General features: G+C 34.7%; 3 protein-coding genes across 4 annotated transcripts; 2 read left to right on the forward strand and 1 right to left on the reverse strand.

Annotated features, from left to right (window-relative positions):
- Positions 1-1,835: 1,835 nt before the first annotated feature.
- LOC132704591 (uncharacterized) lies at positions 1,836-2,906 on the reverse strand. Its single transcript, XM_060674687.1, has 2 exons — positions 2,633-2,906; positions 1,836-2,584 (listed from the first exon to the last, which is right to left on the reverse strand). Exons 1-2 carry the CDS (start codon positions 2,633-2,635, stop codon positions 2,081-2,083), a joined length of 507 nt encoding a protein of 168 aa, XP_060530670.1. The 5' UTR covers positions 2,636-2,906; the 3' UTR covers positions 1,836-2,080.
- Positions 2,907-3,024: 118 nt separating this feature from the next.
- Positions 3,025-4,070, forward strand: LOC132704590 (ribose-5-phosphate isomerase). The gene has a single exon (XM_060674686.1). It carries the CDS (start codon positions 3,064-3,066, stop codon positions 3,832-3,834), a length of 771 nt encoding a protein of 256 aa, XP_060530669.1. The 5' UTR covers positions 3,025-3,063; the 3' UTR covers positions 3,835-4,070.
- A 380-nt stretch (positions 4,071-4,450) lies between these two features.
- On the forward strand, positions 4,451-16,351 carry LOC132704584 (chromatin-remodeling complex ATPase chain Iswi). Of its 2 annotated transcripts, none has more exons than XM_060674677.1 (7): positions 4,451-4,837; positions 4,901-5,100; positions 5,165-5,546; positions 8,225-9,240; positions 10,932-11,166; positions 13,483-14,219; positions 15,838-16,351. In XM_060674677.1, the coding sequence occupies exons 1-7, from the start codon at positions 4,781-4,783 to the stop codon at positions 16,253-16,255; spliced, it is 3,045 nt and encodes a 1,014-aa protein (XP_060530660.1). In that variant the 5' UTR covers positions 4,451-4,780; the 3' UTR covers positions 16,256-16,351. The 2 variants fall into 2 exon arrangements, with proteins under 2 accessions (XP_060530660.1, XP_060530659.1); XM_060674676.1 differs by having other exon boundaries at positions 4,452-4,837; positions 4,898-5,100.
- The last annotated feature ends 980 nt before the right edge of the window (positions 16,352-17,331 follow it).

The following is a 17,331-nucleotide window of genomic DNA, read 5'->3' on the forward strand; positions in this document are numbered from 1 at the left end:
ATTAAAAAAATGTTTTAATGTTTGTTAAGTATATTTTTTTAAATAAAATATTTTCACTCGCAAAAAAATACCATTTTTGAATTTATATCATATTTGATGTTGGTTTTATACGAACATGACGTAAAAGATGTATACAACGGAATTTGAATTAGTTGCTACAGGGTGTTCAAAATAAACGAATATATTCTCTTAAATAAAGCACTATATATTTATATTATTTTAATGAACTTAAACCAACAACTTTTATTTCTATCTTCTTTTTTTTTTCACTTTTTTCTGTCTAAGGCTATTGCCATATCTGTTTTGGTTAGTTAGCGGTGACAAAATGGCAAAAATTTTACCTGACAACTGAGTAAATAAATGAAAAAAAACTGTAAATCATACACCTCAATTAATTTTATTTATTTATTTAAAGTTACAGTCTTGTCTAGAAGATATTTTTTAAAAGCAGAATAGAAATCAAAGCATTTTAGGAAATAAATTTGTATATTGTATATGTAGAATTTTATGGATTATTTGTAAAACCTCTCAACTTGAGTATACCACCATCAGACTGCATAATTTTTGAATTTCAGTAATTTTTAAAAATATACCAAAAAAAAGATATATGCTTTGTATTTGCAATACGTCTTAATTATTAATTCTTCAAAAAAAAAAAACAAAAAAAAAATTAACACTTAGGACACTTACAACATTGTCGACCTATGCTGATAATAGAGAAACGTCAGAAGCAATTATGGAAATGCTTTGAAAAGGGAAACATGGCCGCTGACATAGCGTCAATATGTCTGGATGGGGCAGTTTTTTTTTTCAAAATATGTCCGCATCTTATTAGACCTTCAGACAAAAAAGAGTTAAAGCATAGAGGGCCTTGAAAAAACACAGTAAAGTATCGAAATCAGAAATTATGTTATGACTGTGAGTCCTGTTTAAACCATCTTTAAATATTTTAAATTAATTTGTAAATACGGCAACATTTACCCGTACATAACCTCGTTTAATTCATTATAGTCTTACCCGCAAACACGGGAAACTTTCTGGTACGTGGGCATTTTCTTCTCAAAAACAATACAAACGTATATTAATCATAACAATACTGAAAATAATAATGGCACAGACCGCTAGTGTTCTGTGACAAAAACATCAACTCGACCCGACGCAACGTTGCCAACAATGTCCGGATTTCAGAGGACGATTTCACGTTTCACAAATATAAATCAATTTTCCAGAAAAACTACAACAATATTGTGTAAGTCTCAATATAAATCCAATCATTTTATTGGCACGTAGGCCAATGAGGGTTAACGTCTAAGATGGTCCCCAAGTACACATTTCAAGCTCACGTTATTGTTTAAAATTAAATGTAACTGAAAAAACAATTTTTTTGTTGCGACTGTAAGAGTGGATTTTCGGGTTGGTGGTAGTTGTGGCTCTATTTAATTGGGTTCTCTACCACTTAAATAGTAATTAATATGGACAAAGGCAGAAAATATAATGCTCCTCAAATATATCACATTTAAAATTGGTATCGGGCGATATTTTACTTAATTTTTGAAACGTATAGTAACACAAGTTATTGGCAGAAATTTTCTAAAAACGATGTGAACCGATGCTATCAAACTTCGATAAGATAACTGAGAAGAAAATCCATTCACTGATTTTGCGTCTAGAAAAAGCATACACACACACGCATGTTTAGTTTGTTATATGAAAAATTTCGAGTTTCTGAAGAAAACTACGTCACAGAATCCTTAAATTCAAAATCTTGGATTCTAGGTTATGGGTAATTTTTTATAGCTTTACTTTCATAAAAAGTTGTTTTATAGTAGATCAAGGCAAATTAAGTTGATTTATTGATAAAATTCGATACACTTTAATAAAGGTATAAAAATATATTCTGAACAGTATAAATAAAAAATATACAGGACATATTTCGGTATTTATTTTGTGGTTTTTATAAAAACAAATATTAATTCAAAATATGTAGGCTTCCATAATGTTAACAGCTAACTTCAAATTATTTTGATAACGGTTAATATTCTTGTTTTGTAACAGTCAGCCGTGTGCGTAAGACTGTGGACTAATAGAGACTCGTCTTTTTCATGATGCGGAGAAACTCTTCTTGGTTAATTTCACCATCTCCATCTCTATCGGCCTCGTCTATCATCTCCTGTAACTCCTCATCCGTCAAATTCTCCCCCAATTCCTTGGCAACCCGTTTCAGATTTTTGAAACTTATTTTACCGGTCTCGTCATCATCAAATAGCCGGAACGCTTTTAGGATCTCTTCTCGGGAATCCTTTTCGGCCATTTTAACGGACATCAGTTTTAAAAAATCGTCGTAGGAGATTTTCCCCGTACCGTCTTTATCGATATCAGCAATCATTTTTTTTATTTCCTCTTTCTTGGGTTCGAAGCCCAACGCTCTGATGGCCACTTTTAAGTCTTTCGAGTCGATCTTGCCGCTGCCTTCGGTGTCGAACAGATCGAACGCTTCTTTAATATCATTTTTTTGATCTTCTGTCAGTTCAAATTTGGGGCCTGATTTTTTTCTCGGGGGAACTGCCTTCCGACCTTGGGTAGTCTGGAAATTAAATGAAAAAACCTTGCAACGAAATAAGTTATTTATTACCATGCGTTTGTTTGGCTCTTCAATCGTCAAAAACCAAACTCAAAAACGTGAATTATAACCCATACAACAAGAGGTATGTAAAATATCAATTTTCTAAAGATCTAACCACAATAACCTCTGTGTCAAGCGGTGATGTATGCTACTGAAGACCTTTTAAATAGGTAATTTTAAAAAAGACATTCGCCCATTATCGACATTCAACGGATTCTGATCTCATTTATTTCAATATCAAATATTTCAAACTATATGCTTTTGCCAATTGTCACTCGTAAGAAATAATTATAAATGTTGCATGCTACGAAGCTTTTCCTAAGTTGTATTTAATTATATATTCTATGGTCTAATGGGCGGGTGCCCTTTGTAGACTTGGGAGAATAGAATATTAAGAGAAATGTGGTCCGCACTTTTAAAAGTTTGTTTTTGTTTCTCCCATGATTTGTAGCGCTAGTTGTCGCTTAAGCAGAAATATTGGTCGGCGTGATATTATTTTAAGAGCCATGTCTACTTTGGAACAGTCCAAAAAAAATGCCGCTTACGAAGCGGTAGATAATCATATTAAATCTGGTTATGTTGTTGGTATCGGCAGTGGTTCAACAGTTATTTATGCAGTTGAACGGTTAGCTCAGAGGGTTCTGAATGAAAATCTGAATGTCAGATGCGTCCCTACGTCGTTTCAAGCGAGGGAGCTTATAATCAAGTACAAATTAAATTTAACTGATTTAGATATAGATTATAAGTTGGATGTATGTATCGATGGGGCCGATGAAGTAGACGAAAGCCTCAATCTCATCAAAGGTGGCGGTGGTTGCCTTTTGCAAGAAAAAATCGTAGCCAGTTGTGCGGATGAACTGATAATTATAGCCGACCATACCAAAAATTCTAGTCAACTGGGAGATCAATATCGCAAAGGCATTCCAATAGAAGTTGTGCCAATGGCCTATGTTCCTGTAAAAAACAGGTTAGAAAGTTTATACGGTGGTAAAATAGAGCTTCGACTGGCGAAAATGAAAGCAGGACCTGTTGTGACCGATAATGGCAATTTTATTTTGGACTGGAAAGAATTTGATCAGAATTTGAATTGGAACGAAGTTAGCACCAAGATATCCTCAATACCGGGAGTGGTGGAGATTGGTTTGTTCGTACAAATGGCTAAAAAGGCATATTTCGGAATGACTGACGGGACAGTCAAAGTTCAGGAGTGATAGTTCTGCAATCTTATCAATAAAATTTTCTGTTTATGTTTTGATTTTGTTAGTACGGTAAAGGTTATGCTGACTGACAATGTAAATGCGCATACTTATCTAAACAAAGCTTGTTTTTGTAACAGAATTTTTGCCTTTTATTTTTCTATAAGAAACTATTTATAATAATACCGCAAAGCTGTGCTTTTAATATACGTACTTTTACCTGTTAAAAATGCATGTATTTTTTCGTAGTAGACGCGCTGCAATTTTTTTTTATGCCCATAAATATAAATAACAATTGCAAGTTGCCTCACCCATAGGATTTTATAATAGCTTGTTGCCAAATCTTCTGTCAACTTTCCATTTCAGATATATTGCAAGTTCCTCAATTTTATTTTCTTTTTTCCATTTTATGGAAATTGTTGTATTTCTAATTCATTGCGAAACTATCTGGACAACTTAATTGAGCCCATCCATCCTTATTGCGTTGCTTTTAAGTTATATGTTGGAAACTGACAGCATTAAATTTACGTAATTTCCTGCTTAAATTGGAGAAAAACAGGTTTGGCAACTCTGGGAAGCTGTGTATCATTCGACGATCATAGTTAAAATTTCACCATCTACTTTAAAGTAGGAATTACCGCATTATTTATTTGTTGGTTAATTCGAAATTGTTTCAAGGCAGTCAAAAACATTTCAAAGTGAGCAATAAAAAAAAATTGGTGATCCTTGTATAAAAAAGCAAAACGCAAAAGTGACCAATCGTCATTAACTATGGTCAGCATTGTCTTATAAACTGATGGTCTCGCTTGCCATTTCCCGCGTACTTTGTGGGTGGTTTTGGGATATTGTCTTTAAATTCTTCAGTTAAACGGGTTAGTGAGATGATGTTTTTATTGATTTTTTAATAGCCGTCTCTGTGACTGTCGTGTTACAAAATTTGAGTTGACCGTTGAGTTTTGGGATGTCTCAGTCGCAAGAAGTACCCGAATCAGCTGAAATGAATGAAAATGAGAGTACCGTAAGACAATAATTATCTTCCAATTTAATGGATAAAAACGCCGAATTGTTTGTATTTTAGCAGCTGAATGACAATGAATCTTCATCGGACGCAAATTCGAAGATAGAAGATTTCGATACGAAGGTGGAAAATGATAGGGGCAAAAGATTTGACTTTCTGCTCAAACAAACCGAAATATTTTCGCATTTTATGAACCAGTCGAAGACGCCCACAAAACCCAAAACCGGACGACCCAAAAAATTAAAAGAAGTGGACGCTTCCGAGTATGTTGGCGGTTTCGAGTTTCGATTTATAATGACGTCCACATCGCGTGCTCTATTGTTTCAGTCATCGGCACAGGAAGACCGAACAAGAAGAAGATGAGGAGCTGCTGGCCGAAACAAACGCGAAATGCAAGCCGACGATTCGATTCGAAACTTCCCCATTTTATATCAAAGGCGGGGAGATGAGAGACTACCAGATTAGGGGCTTGAACTGGATGATATCCTTGTACGAGAATGGCATTAATGGGATATTAGCCGATGAAATGGGTCTCGGGAAGACATTGCAGACTATATCCTTGTTGGGGTTCATGAAGCATTACAAAAACACTGCCGGGCCCCACATCGTCATCGTGCCCAAATCGACTCTCTCTAATTGGATGAATGAGTTTAAGAAGTGGTGCCCGAGTTTGAGAGCTGTTTGCTTAATCGGGGATCAAGAAACTAGGGTATGCTTATATAAAATAATCTTTGTCGCAGGAAAAAATAAAACTGTTTTAATGACAATGCTCAATAACATACAATATTTCGTAAATCTCACATACCACTAGAACTATGGACACTATGAACACGATTCTTAAATATATGTATACTACAATGTTTATAGGAAGGAGGTACTTATTAAATTTAGGGTGCTATCGTATCCATATGGCATAGTTAAAATGGATTGTCACATGGTGTGCAGCACTTTGAAATATTAGTTCTAGTTTATTTGATTTTAAGATTTTATGCACGCCAATGATTTATGAGCAGGTTTGATCTCGTAAAAAATACGTACAATGTAAAAATCCCAAAAAAACGTTTTGTAATTTTTTTCTAATCGTAAATCAATAATGATGCTAACGCCTTGATGGCCCCAAGCGCAAGTACGATTTTATATACAGTCGAAACTCTATATAGAGAAATTGAAGGGACTGCTTTTTTTTTTCGTTATAAAGACCTATAGACACTTGAAAAATAACAATACTTAGGAACGTTTTATATAAATATTTAGGAGCTACATTTAATGTTTCAAATAATCGACAAATACGACCAGGTTCTCGGTAATTAAATTATTAGGGTAACGAATTCTGAGAAGGTAATTACAAGTCGGCCTACATTGTTTTTTGCTATTGAATTTCTTGCAAGCAAAATTCTGCCAGGCTTCTCTCGAAACCCCAATTGCCCAGTCATTTTCCATTTCCCAGTTTTATTAATCCCTAGAGATTTTGTATATTATCCTTGCGAGGTTTTTCTTTTTGAAGTTCGATCTATAATCCGCTGCATTTGCCGCATGATGCTCTGCTAAGTTTCTCTTAGTTGTGTAGTTAGCGGCAAAATTTTCTATACTAGGGATTCGTCACAGATTTGGCTTACGAAATTACAGGCGTTTTGATAAGCAAGATGTTTTCTGTTCAGTCGTGGCGATTTTCCAGATTTTCCACAGTAATTATGGCAAAAAATGTTTGTCCAAAGAAATATGTCAAATATATGCTTTTTTCTACCATTTATGTACTTTTATGTCCTTTTTTTTTACATGTATTGTTTACTGAAAATCAAGCAAAGAATAGTCAAACAACGAAAATAGAATACAACATTATATTTACAGTTTTTAGACATAAAAAAAAATACTTAATTTTTTAAGAAAGCCACTTAAAAAACTAAAATTAGCTTTGAAATATTTCAACTGATCTATAAGTTTACATTTTTCAGAGGTGCTATAACAATTTTTTTTTTACGTTTTACCTTAACTAATGGAAACTAACATCTAATTTCCTCTGCAACTCTATTTATTTCATGCCCCCACGTGGATTAAATTTTTATATATATTTTTTAATTTAAACCTGCTTTGGTCATATACGCTACTGCGTGTGTGACTAAGAGAAGTATGCAACCTTAAACATAAATATTCATTTTAACGTATTGTATACTATTAATTATCTAATAATAAATCAGCTTGATATAAAAATTTTTATTGCAATGTTTAAAATATATTGAGTTACATATTTCAAATTAATTAATGAGAACTTACCAGTTTTCCACAAGCCTTGCAGAATACTTCTTCTTGTTCCAAAGATAGCTCTTTATGATATTTAATCCAAATAGACACCAAATGATAATTCACTTTACGCATTTTGAATGCAATGATAGTTCACTCTCAATGTTTAAAATGCTTGGAAAAATTCAAAGGTAAAGTCTGTTCATAGATATAAGAAAGTGACTAACTGATACGAATCAAGGAAAGACCCGGACGAGCTGTAAGAATGAAATATGGCCGAACAGGTCCGTACTTTGCTTAGAATTTAATCATCTCCTGAGATACACTGAACTCGCACATATTTTGCATAATTCGCTCACGATTCAACACACGCTGTATTACACACGAAATAAGAATTGTTGCTAATAAACTTAAACTAAGTAGTATACCAAACCAAAGAATATTAAACACAGGCAGGTATAAAATTATTTTCTATGACGGACCACAATTTTACCTGAATTTACATTCCGAAACTTTAGGTAATAATCTTGTCGCATTGTATGTTAATAACCACCCTCGGATAATCCCATTCCAAAGCTATTGTTCACTTTCTTATATCTATGAACAGACCATACATATGAAGAGGGTCGGATGTATTTTATTCGATCACAAGCACCATCAGTGATAATTTTCAGAAGAGGTTGTTAAAATCACATCAGATAAAAGCGTCAAATAAGGAAAGGGACGCGGGCTTAATCCTTACGTAACGGGATTTGAAGGCGATAAATAGTAAGTCCACAATATTCCAGGCACATTTCATTTCTAATCTAAAATATGCGATTTTATGCTCGCATAATAGAAAATATTCACTAAAAATATGTACTAAAGCTTCATTTTATGCGAAATATGTAATTTTTTTATATCGTTGGGTTGATACTCCTAATAAAAAAGTTGTTTTTTACATAGAATCTAAACGTGAATATCACTCTTTATTGTGTCGAAAGGGTTGCCCGGTAGCAGTTGGTTAATACACTTTATGGTTCTCATTTGATGTCATAAAAAATTCATTTTTTTCATTCCTATTCATGGATATTTACGAAATGTCGTTAAAAAAGTATCATTCTTCAGCACCGGCATTTCATGCAGGTCTCGAATATTTGTTGTTTATAGAACTCCTTCATCAGAGACGTGTTGATGCCTGGTGAATGGGACGTGTGCGTGACCTCGTACGAAATGTGTATTAAGGAAAAGTCCGTGTTTAAAAAGTTCAATTGGCGTTACATGGTCATAGACGAAGCGCATCGCATCAAAAACGAAAAATCCAAGCTTTCGGAGATCCTACGGGAGTTCAAAACGACTAACCGGCTCCTGCTCACCGGTACTCCCCTGCAAAACAACCTGCACGAACTGTGGGCGTTGTTAAACTTCTTACTGCCCGACGTGTTCAATTCGTCCGACGATTTCGACGCTTGGTTCAACACGAACCAGTGTCTCGGCGATAATAGTCTCGTGGAACGTTTGCACGCCGTCCTCAAACCGTTCCTGCTGAGGAGACTCAAGTCGGAGGTGGAAAAGAAACTGAAGCCCAAAAAAGAGGTGAAGGTGTACGTCGGTTTGAGTAAAATGCAACGCGAGTGGTACACGAAGGTCCTCCTCAAAGACATAGACGTAGTCAACGGGGCGGGCAAGGTGGAAAAAATGCGCCTGCAAAACATCCTGATGCAGTTGCGCAAGTGCACCAACCACCCGTACCTGTTCGACGGGGCTGAACCGGGTCCACCGTACACCACCGATGAGCACTTGGTGTACAATTGCGGCAAGATGGTGGTACTCGATCGGTTACTGCCCAAACTGCAAGAACAGGGCTCGCGGGTGCTGATTTTTTCCCAAATGACCCGGATGTTGGACATCCTGGAGGACTACTGCCACTGGCGGTGCTACCAGTACTGTCGATTGGACGGTCAGACGCCCCACGAAGATAGACAGAGGCAAATCAACGAATACAACGAGGACGACAGCAGTAAATTTATTTTTATGTTGTCTACGAGGGCCGGCGGGCTGGGTATAAACTTGGCAACGGCGGACGTGGTTATCATATACGATTCCGATTGGAACCCGCAGATGGATCTGCAGGCGATGGACAGGGCCCACAGGATCGGGCAGAAAAAACAAGTGAGGGTTTTCCGGTAAGTCGTTTTTCAGCACGTTTTCGAAAATAATAGTTATTTCACTTTTTTTTTTTTTTTTGGAAAAGGGGCCTCGCTACAAGGCTACCAAAGGCTATAACTGCCACGACTAATTTAAATTTTAACTTAACTAATAGAACTAATACTGCTAATTCCAACTTCTGTTGCCTCAAACTCTTTACCCATTACCCCAAATTTCTTAACGAATGGAGCTAATACCTTTACTACTAATTCCACAACTAATACCTCCAATTCCTTGATCAATGCAACTAATACTTCGTCTATGACAAATGGTTGATTGGCCAGTCAATTGACCGAAATAATTTTAAAAATACAATGCAATTTATATTCCCTGAATCGTTAAGTATCATATTCGGAGATTTCTTTGAGAGGATTATACATTTTATTATTAAATAATGATAGATAACACTCTACAATCGTTTTCATCGAATTGGACTAGTCAATTAAGATGTGGCCAATTGACGGTGAACTCCTAATGACTGAAAATCCTTAAGTAATGCAATTAATTCCTCGATTAATACCTCAAATTCCTTATCTAATACAATTAACCTAAATTCCTTAACTGATACAACTAATGCATCAATTATTACTGCTAGTTCCTAATAACTTAAATTCCTTAGCTAGTACAACTAATAACTCAAATCCTTTAAGTAAGGCAACTGAAATCTTGACTTCGATTAACACTTCAAAAACCTTAATTATTGCAACTAATACTTCGACTAATTCCACTTCAATGTTTCATTATGTTGTAGCAGAAAAAATAGGTTTAAACAATCGTCATACGACGATTAAAATTAATTAATTAAATAATTAATAAAACTCTAGAAAACTGATTTTTTTTTGGTCATTTACAAAATATTACAGTACACTACAGTGTTGCAAATTAAAAAACGCTTTATTTTGTATTTAGTACGCGTAAATGGCAATGATCTTAACCCTCTGGCAAGTTCGTTAAAAAGTGGCTTCAAGAAATGATGTGTGGCATAACGGGATGTTTTTGCTACTTGCTACTTATTGCTACTATTTTCACAACTAATCCCCCAAATTCCTGAACCAATACAACAAATACATACAACAAAATCCTCGATTCATACCTTAAATTCCTTAGATAATGCAGTTAATTAGTACCAATTCCACAATTCCACAACTAATACCTCAAATTCCTAAACCAGTGCAACTAATATCTTTACTATTACTACTAATTTCTCGACTAATACCGTCAATCCCTTAACTGATAAAATTAATAACTAAAATTACTCAAGTAATGCTTCGTCTGTTAGTATTAATTCTACAATACCCCAAATTTCTTAACCAATACAACTAATATATTGATTATTACTACTCATTCCTCGATCATTACTACTAATTCCTTTACTAATACCACTAATAACTGAAGTTCCTTAACTAATACAGCTAATAATACTAATTTCTTGACCTAATATATAATATATATAAATATAATAAATATAAATGATTGCTATAGATTTGAAAAAGAAGTGGTCAATGGTAACAGCTTCAATTTCGATTTTTAACGCTTTTAATTTGTTATGTTGATTGGAATTTAGGTGTGGACGTTGTCTGTGTTAATGTTTCCCATCTTTTTACACGATAAAGGAGAATAGATAAATAAATAAAAAAATAGACATCTGGTCACTTTTTGTTTTTAATAGATTCATAACCGAAAACACAGTCGAAGAGAAAATCGTGGAGAGGGCCGAGGTGAAGCTCCGACTAGACAAATTGGTGATACAGCAGGGTCGGCTGGCCGACTCGAAGGCGCAGAGTTTGAACAAGGACGAGATGCTCAGCATGATTCGTCACGGGGCGAACCACGTGTTCGCCTCCAAAGATTCGGAAATTACCGAGGAAGACATCGACACCATTCTCGAGAAAGGGGAGGCGAAGGTAAATTATATTATATGGTCTCTTAGTCTCGGTGTCGCCCATTGGAAACATATTTTTGATGATATATAAACAGCATTGCGAAGTATACATTAAAATAAAATCAGTAAAATCATCAAGTCAATCAGTAAGGGGCTGTATGAACTTGCAAACAAACATTCTGTAATGAAATCAAATAATTAGTTCCTAGTAATGCGTTTAAATTTGTCATTTTAGGTTACTAATTGCTTTAATGCATATTAATGTTCTTATTTCCTTTACGAACATTTTTTATTATATTATATTATATATTATATATAAGCTTTTCTAATTTATCTAAAAATTGGAACCTTAAGTATATAAAAATACTGAAAATTTTACTACTACCCAATTAAAATCACTAGTTCATCACCAGTCTTTAGCTTGAACAGTTTGTCGATTTTTTTTAACAAATACAAATAACTTTTTGTTATTTTATTAGAAAAAAGTACGTAACCTATGTATTATTCACCTGGTAAGGTATAGAACTTACCTGCACTTTTTATAAAGACTGCTGAGTTCATCCACTTATGCTTGTGGCTAATAGACTAGGTCCCGGAGTTGAAAATTTTTCAAAAGCATTTTATATAAGCATATCAGTCAAAAATGCAACAAGTCCAGAATTCAATTTACCTCTAAGGATTTTTTTTAATACCTCAAATTCAACTCATTACAACTAATACTTTGACTACCACTACTACTCTGTGCGTATCTTATATTCCCAACTAAGAGAATTAATAACTCAAATCCCTTAACTAAAACAATACCTCGACTATTGATATACATTTTTTGACTATTACCTGAAATTCCTTAACTAATACAACTACTAAATCAAATTCTTTAAGTAATACAACTGATACCTACTCTATTACTATTCATTCCTAGACTAGTACCTCAAATTCTTGTCTACTAATTCGTCGATTAATTCAAATTCCTTAACTAATACAATTATTAACTTAAATTCCTTAACTAATACAACTGTTGGAAACCAAATAACGTTTATTTTGTTCTTTTGTTTTGATTTTATTTATTTTATTTTATGATTTCATATACTTTTGAAGAATTAGAGCCTGTTTGCCCTTGAGCGAGTACATTTCCGGATTCCTCCCCAATCTACCGGTGTTGTATTAGTACTACAACAACAAGCAATACCTCGATTGTTACAACTAATTATTCAACTAATGCCTCAAATTTCTTAACTAATAAAACTAATACCTTGACTATTACTATCAATTCCTCTACTATTACCACTAATTCCCAAGATCTGTAGACCAAAATTCCTCCACGCAAACAAAGAAACTATTCGTTTAGTCACTCTGTAGTCCCTTTGACTATTACTATTACTTCTAATTCCTCAACGAATACTTCAAATGTATTAAGTAATACAATTAATAACACAAATTCCTTAAATTACTAAATCAATACAACTGTTACCTTGACAATGACTACTAATTCTTTGACTAATAATTAATTCTACTACTAGTACCTGAAATTTCTCAATTAATACAACTCATACCTCAAATTCCTTAACCAATGGAACTAATACCTTGACTATTACTACTAATTCGTTGACTAATACTAATTTTACTGCTAGTACCTCCAATTCTTCAATTAATACAACTCATACCTCAAATTCCTTAACTAACACCACAACTATTACCACTAATTCTTTGATTAATACTAATTCTACTTTAGTGCTTCAAATTCTTTAACTAATTTAAGTAATACCTCAAATTAATTAACTAATAAAACTAATACCTTCGCTATTACTACGAACTACATTACTTAATCAATGCAACTAGTACCTCGGCTATTACTATTAATTGTTTGACTAATACTAATTCAACTACTAGTAGCTCAAATTCTTGCACTAGTACAACTGATACCTCAAATTTCTTAACTAATACAAGTAATTCCTCGACTATTATTACTAATTCTTTGACTAATACTAATTCTACTACTAGTACCTTAAATTCTTTAATACAACTCATACCTCAAATTTCTTAACTAATACAACTAATTCCTCGACTATTACTACTAATTTTTTGACTAATACTAATTCTACTACTAGTATCTCAAATTCCTTAACTAGTACAATTAAAAGCTCGACTATTACTTCTAATTCTTTAACTAATACTAATTCTACTACTAGTATCTCAAATTCCTCGACTAATCCAACACATACCTCTACTATTACTACCAGTTCCTCCACTATTACCATTAATTCCCAAGATTTGTAAATGACACTTCCTTTGCTGTGTTTTATTTGTGATATTTATCGCGAAACGTCGCACATTGCAGACGGCCGAGTTTGCGCAGAAGATGGAATCTCTTGGCGAGTCGTCCCTTCGCAATTTCACCGTCGACACGCCCACGGAGTCGGTGTACCAGTTCGAGGGCGAGGATTACCGCGAGAAACAAAAAACCATCGGGATCAGCAATTGGATCGAGCCGCCGAAACGGGAACGCAAAGCGAACTACGCGGTGGACGCGTATTTCAGGGAAGCCCTTAGGGTTTCGGAACCGAAAGCGCCGAAAGCGCCCCGACCCCCCAAACAACCGATCGTGCAAGATTTTCAATTCTTTCCGCCGCGACTGTTCGAACTGTTGGACCAAGAGATCTACTATTACCGTAAATCGTTGGGTTACAAGGTTCCGAAGAATTTGGAGTTGGGCCCGGACGCGAGCAAACAGCAACGGGAGGAGCAGAGGAAGATCGACGATTCGGAAGCGTTGACGGAAGACGAGCAGCAGGAGAAGGAGACGTTGCTGACGCAGGGCTTCACCAATTGGAGCAAGAGGGACTTCAATCAGTTCATAAAGGCGAACGAGAAGTACGGCAGGGACGATATCGAGAACATCGCCAAGGAGGTGGAGGGGAAGACGCCCGAGGAAGTGATGGAGTATTCGGCGGTGTTCTGGGAACGTTGCCACGAATTGCAGGATATCGACAGGATCATGGCGCAGATCGAGAGGGGCGAGGCGAAGATACAGAGGAGGGCGAGCATTAAGCGCGCGTTGGACGCGAAGATGGCGAGGTAAGTCGTGTCGAATAGGGTGGAGTAATGCTACTTAGGTTTGGAATATTACTACTAATACTTCAGATTCCTTAGCTAATGGCATTACTAACTAATGCAACTAATAGTAGGAACAAGGCTCTGATTTATAAGTTAGGGCAGAGGTCTTTTTTTTCCAAGACACTTAACTAAAAGAAATAATATCTGGACTATAACTACTAATTCCCTAACTAATACCTCAAATTCCTTAACTAATACCTCAGTCTTCTGAACTAATACGACTATTACTATTAATTCCACTACTAAATATCTCAAATTCCTTAACTAACACAACTACTTGACTATTACTACTAATTACACGAATAATCCTTTATTTTCCTTAATTAATTAATTAATTAATTAATTAATACAACATAATAGGAATGAGGCTCTGATTTATAAGTTAGGGCAGAGGTCTTTTTTTCCAAGTCACTTAACTAAGTTATCTGGACGATAACTACTAATTCTCCAACTAATACCTCAAATTCCTTAACTAATACCTCTATTTCCTGAACTGATACGACTATTATTAGTAATTTCATTACCTGAAATTCCTTAACTAATAAAACTCGATTAATAGTTTAAAATCCTTAACCAATACTACTAATAAGTCATTGCTTAACTAATACTTAGACTATTACTAGTAAATCCACGAACAATATCTCATTTATAAATTAGGGCAGAAGTGTTTTTTTTTCAAATAAACTTAATTAAATGAATAATTTCTGAATTGTTTCTAGTAATTCCACAACTAATACCTCAAATTCATTAACTAATGGCACTAATAATATTAATGGGGATTTATAAAGCAGGAGGTTTTTTTTTAAGCAAGCTAACTAAAATAATTAAATTCTGCACTATTACTACTAATTCCACAACTGATACCTCGACTATTACCACAGATTTCACAAATCCTCAACTAATTCTACTAATATCTCGATCCTTTACTTACACAACTAATTCCTGGACTGTTACTACTAATTCAACAATTAATACCTCAAATTCCATAACTAGTAATACAACTCATTCTTTAATTGATACAAATTATAACTCAAATTCCATAACTAGTACAACTAATTCAAATTGAATTAGTATTCAAAATTGCAAATTTTTAAGCCCTTAATTTTTTCCAAGAAAAATAATCGTATTTGAAAGTGGTTATCTATTTTGACACGGTGGAATCGGTTATCAGAAATTCGTAAAATATAAAATCTTTACTCATATTATAATTTTACTTAACAAAAGCAAAAGTAGATAAGATTTAGAGCAAATATTCTAAATGTCAGAAAAAAAACGAATCTTAAAAGGACATATGATAATAGTTTTTTTTATTTGTTTAAAAATATATCTCGTCACGTCATACATATCACATATTTTATCGTAGTTCTTAAGAAAAAGAAAACATTTTCAAAACAGGAACCTTTAATTCATATAAAACTCATAAAAAACTGTAATAATAATAGTAAATTATAAAATATGACACTAATATATTTCCTTTTATGAAATTTGAAAAAACCGTACAATGCGTTCCATTTTGAAATATATAAAAAAAGTCGCAGGGTCGGTAACGTAGGTCACTGTGGCAAATAAATCGTTGCAGATACCGCGCCCCTTTCCATCAACTAAGAATCTCGTACGGTAACAACAAAGGTAAAAACTATATGGAGGAAGAAGACAGATTTTTAGTCTGTATGCTCCATAAGTTGGGATTCGACAGAGAAAACGTTTACGAGGAGTTGAGGGCGGCCGTACGTGCGTCTCCCCAGTTCAGATTCGATTGGTTTTTGAAGTCACGAACGGCGATGGAACTACAGAGACGTTGCAACACGCTGATCACGCTCATCGAGCGGGAAAACGCGGAACTAGAGGAAAGGGAGAAGAACGAGAAAAAGAAGAAGACTCCCAAGATGGGTTCCATTAGCGGAACGACGAATCAGGCAATGTCCAAGTCGGCGCAAAAGAGGAAGAACGAATCGATGGGCGGCGGCGCCAGCGAAAAGAAGAAGAAGAAAAAGTGAACGTAGTGGCTTCTTAATTTATTGGTGATTCATTCCTTTGCGTGATTTTTTTCCCCTCGTGTACGTAACTAGGCTTTTGTCATTTGTCGCAATAAATGCTCTTTTTTAATCTAATCGTTTGATTGATGCACGCAGAATACTTTTTTCCTTGGTAAGCGATTACTAAAGCCCGAAAAAAGGATACAATTATAATGTGGTAACTTCTCAATATTATTTGGCAATGGGCCGGCGTCCTTAATACATTTACCCAACATTACGTAAAGAAAAGAAGTGCATAGTCGTCCTCATCAAGTACCGTTGTACTGTGCTGCAGCTCTAGGTAAAAAAAGTCGTAAATTCTCTATAGTAGTCGGCAATGGGCGAGCGTCCCTATTAAACTTGCCCGACGTTACGTCAATTGTGGAAAGAAGAAGAAAAGAAATATTTCTAGGTTACGCTGAGGTCCACAGTCAATTAATTGGTGGAAAGGTCTATAGTTTCTATAAATTAAAAAACTGTATTTTTTACAAACTAACTTACTTAGTAAAAATGTTCTGTGCATGGCGAATGGCCGACGTTTGGCATTTCTTCACAAAAGAAGAGCATGTTCTGTACCGTTACTACTCTGGTAAATCATTGATGGAAGTTGGCAATGCCAATTAAAAACTGGTTAACTATGGTTATTAATGCTTTTTTCTAGTTTGAATATTTTATATATAGAATTGAGGGCTACCTATATATAAAAAAGTTAGTTTATAATCGTTGGGTCTAACTTTTTGGAAGGACAATAAATATTCAATATTTAATATTTGGCTCTTTTAATTTAATATAATTGACTGATTAATTGACGCAAAACATGAACTTGCCTTGGTTCATACAAGCAAGATTAAGAACAAAAAGATTTAGGACAACCTTTCGATGTTGCTAATGGCCGCACATTTCGCTACCAAAATCTCTCCGCTTCCATTCGTTTCGTAGGTATCAATATTCTGTGCTTGGCGAATTACGAATGCTTAACTTAAGAAGAAGAGGATGTTCTGCACCTTTGCTTCTATGGTTAATCTTTAATGAAAGTTTGCAATGGGAGAGTGTCCAGA

Source organism: Cylas formicarius, unplaced genomic scaffold, assembly GCF_029955315.1.
Source record: "Cylas formicarius isolate icCylForm1 unplaced genomic scaffold, icCylForm1.1 PGA_scaffold_7__23_contigs__length_41026272, whole genome shotgun sequence".
Classification (NCBI taxonomy): Eukaryota; Metazoa; Arthropoda; class Insecta; order Coleoptera; family Brentidae; genus Cylas; species Cylas formicarius.

Coding starts and splice junctions, on each gene's coding strand:
- LOC132704590 (XM_060674686.1), top strand. CDS start 3,064: ATGATTTGTAGCGCTAGTTGTCGCTTAAGCAGAAATATTGGTCGGCGT.
- LOC132704584 (XM_060674676.1), top strand. CDS start 4,781: ATGTCTCAGTCGCAAGAAGTACCCGAATCAGCTGAAATGAATGAAAAT. Junction 5,547..8,224: donor TCGGGGATCAAGAAACTAGG/GTATGCTTATAT, acceptor TGTTGTTTATAG/AACTCCTTCATCAGAGACGT. Junction 11,167..13,482: donor TCGAGAAAGGGGAGGCGAAG/GTAAATTATATT, acceptor CGCACATTGCAG/ACGGCCGAGTTTGCGCAGAA.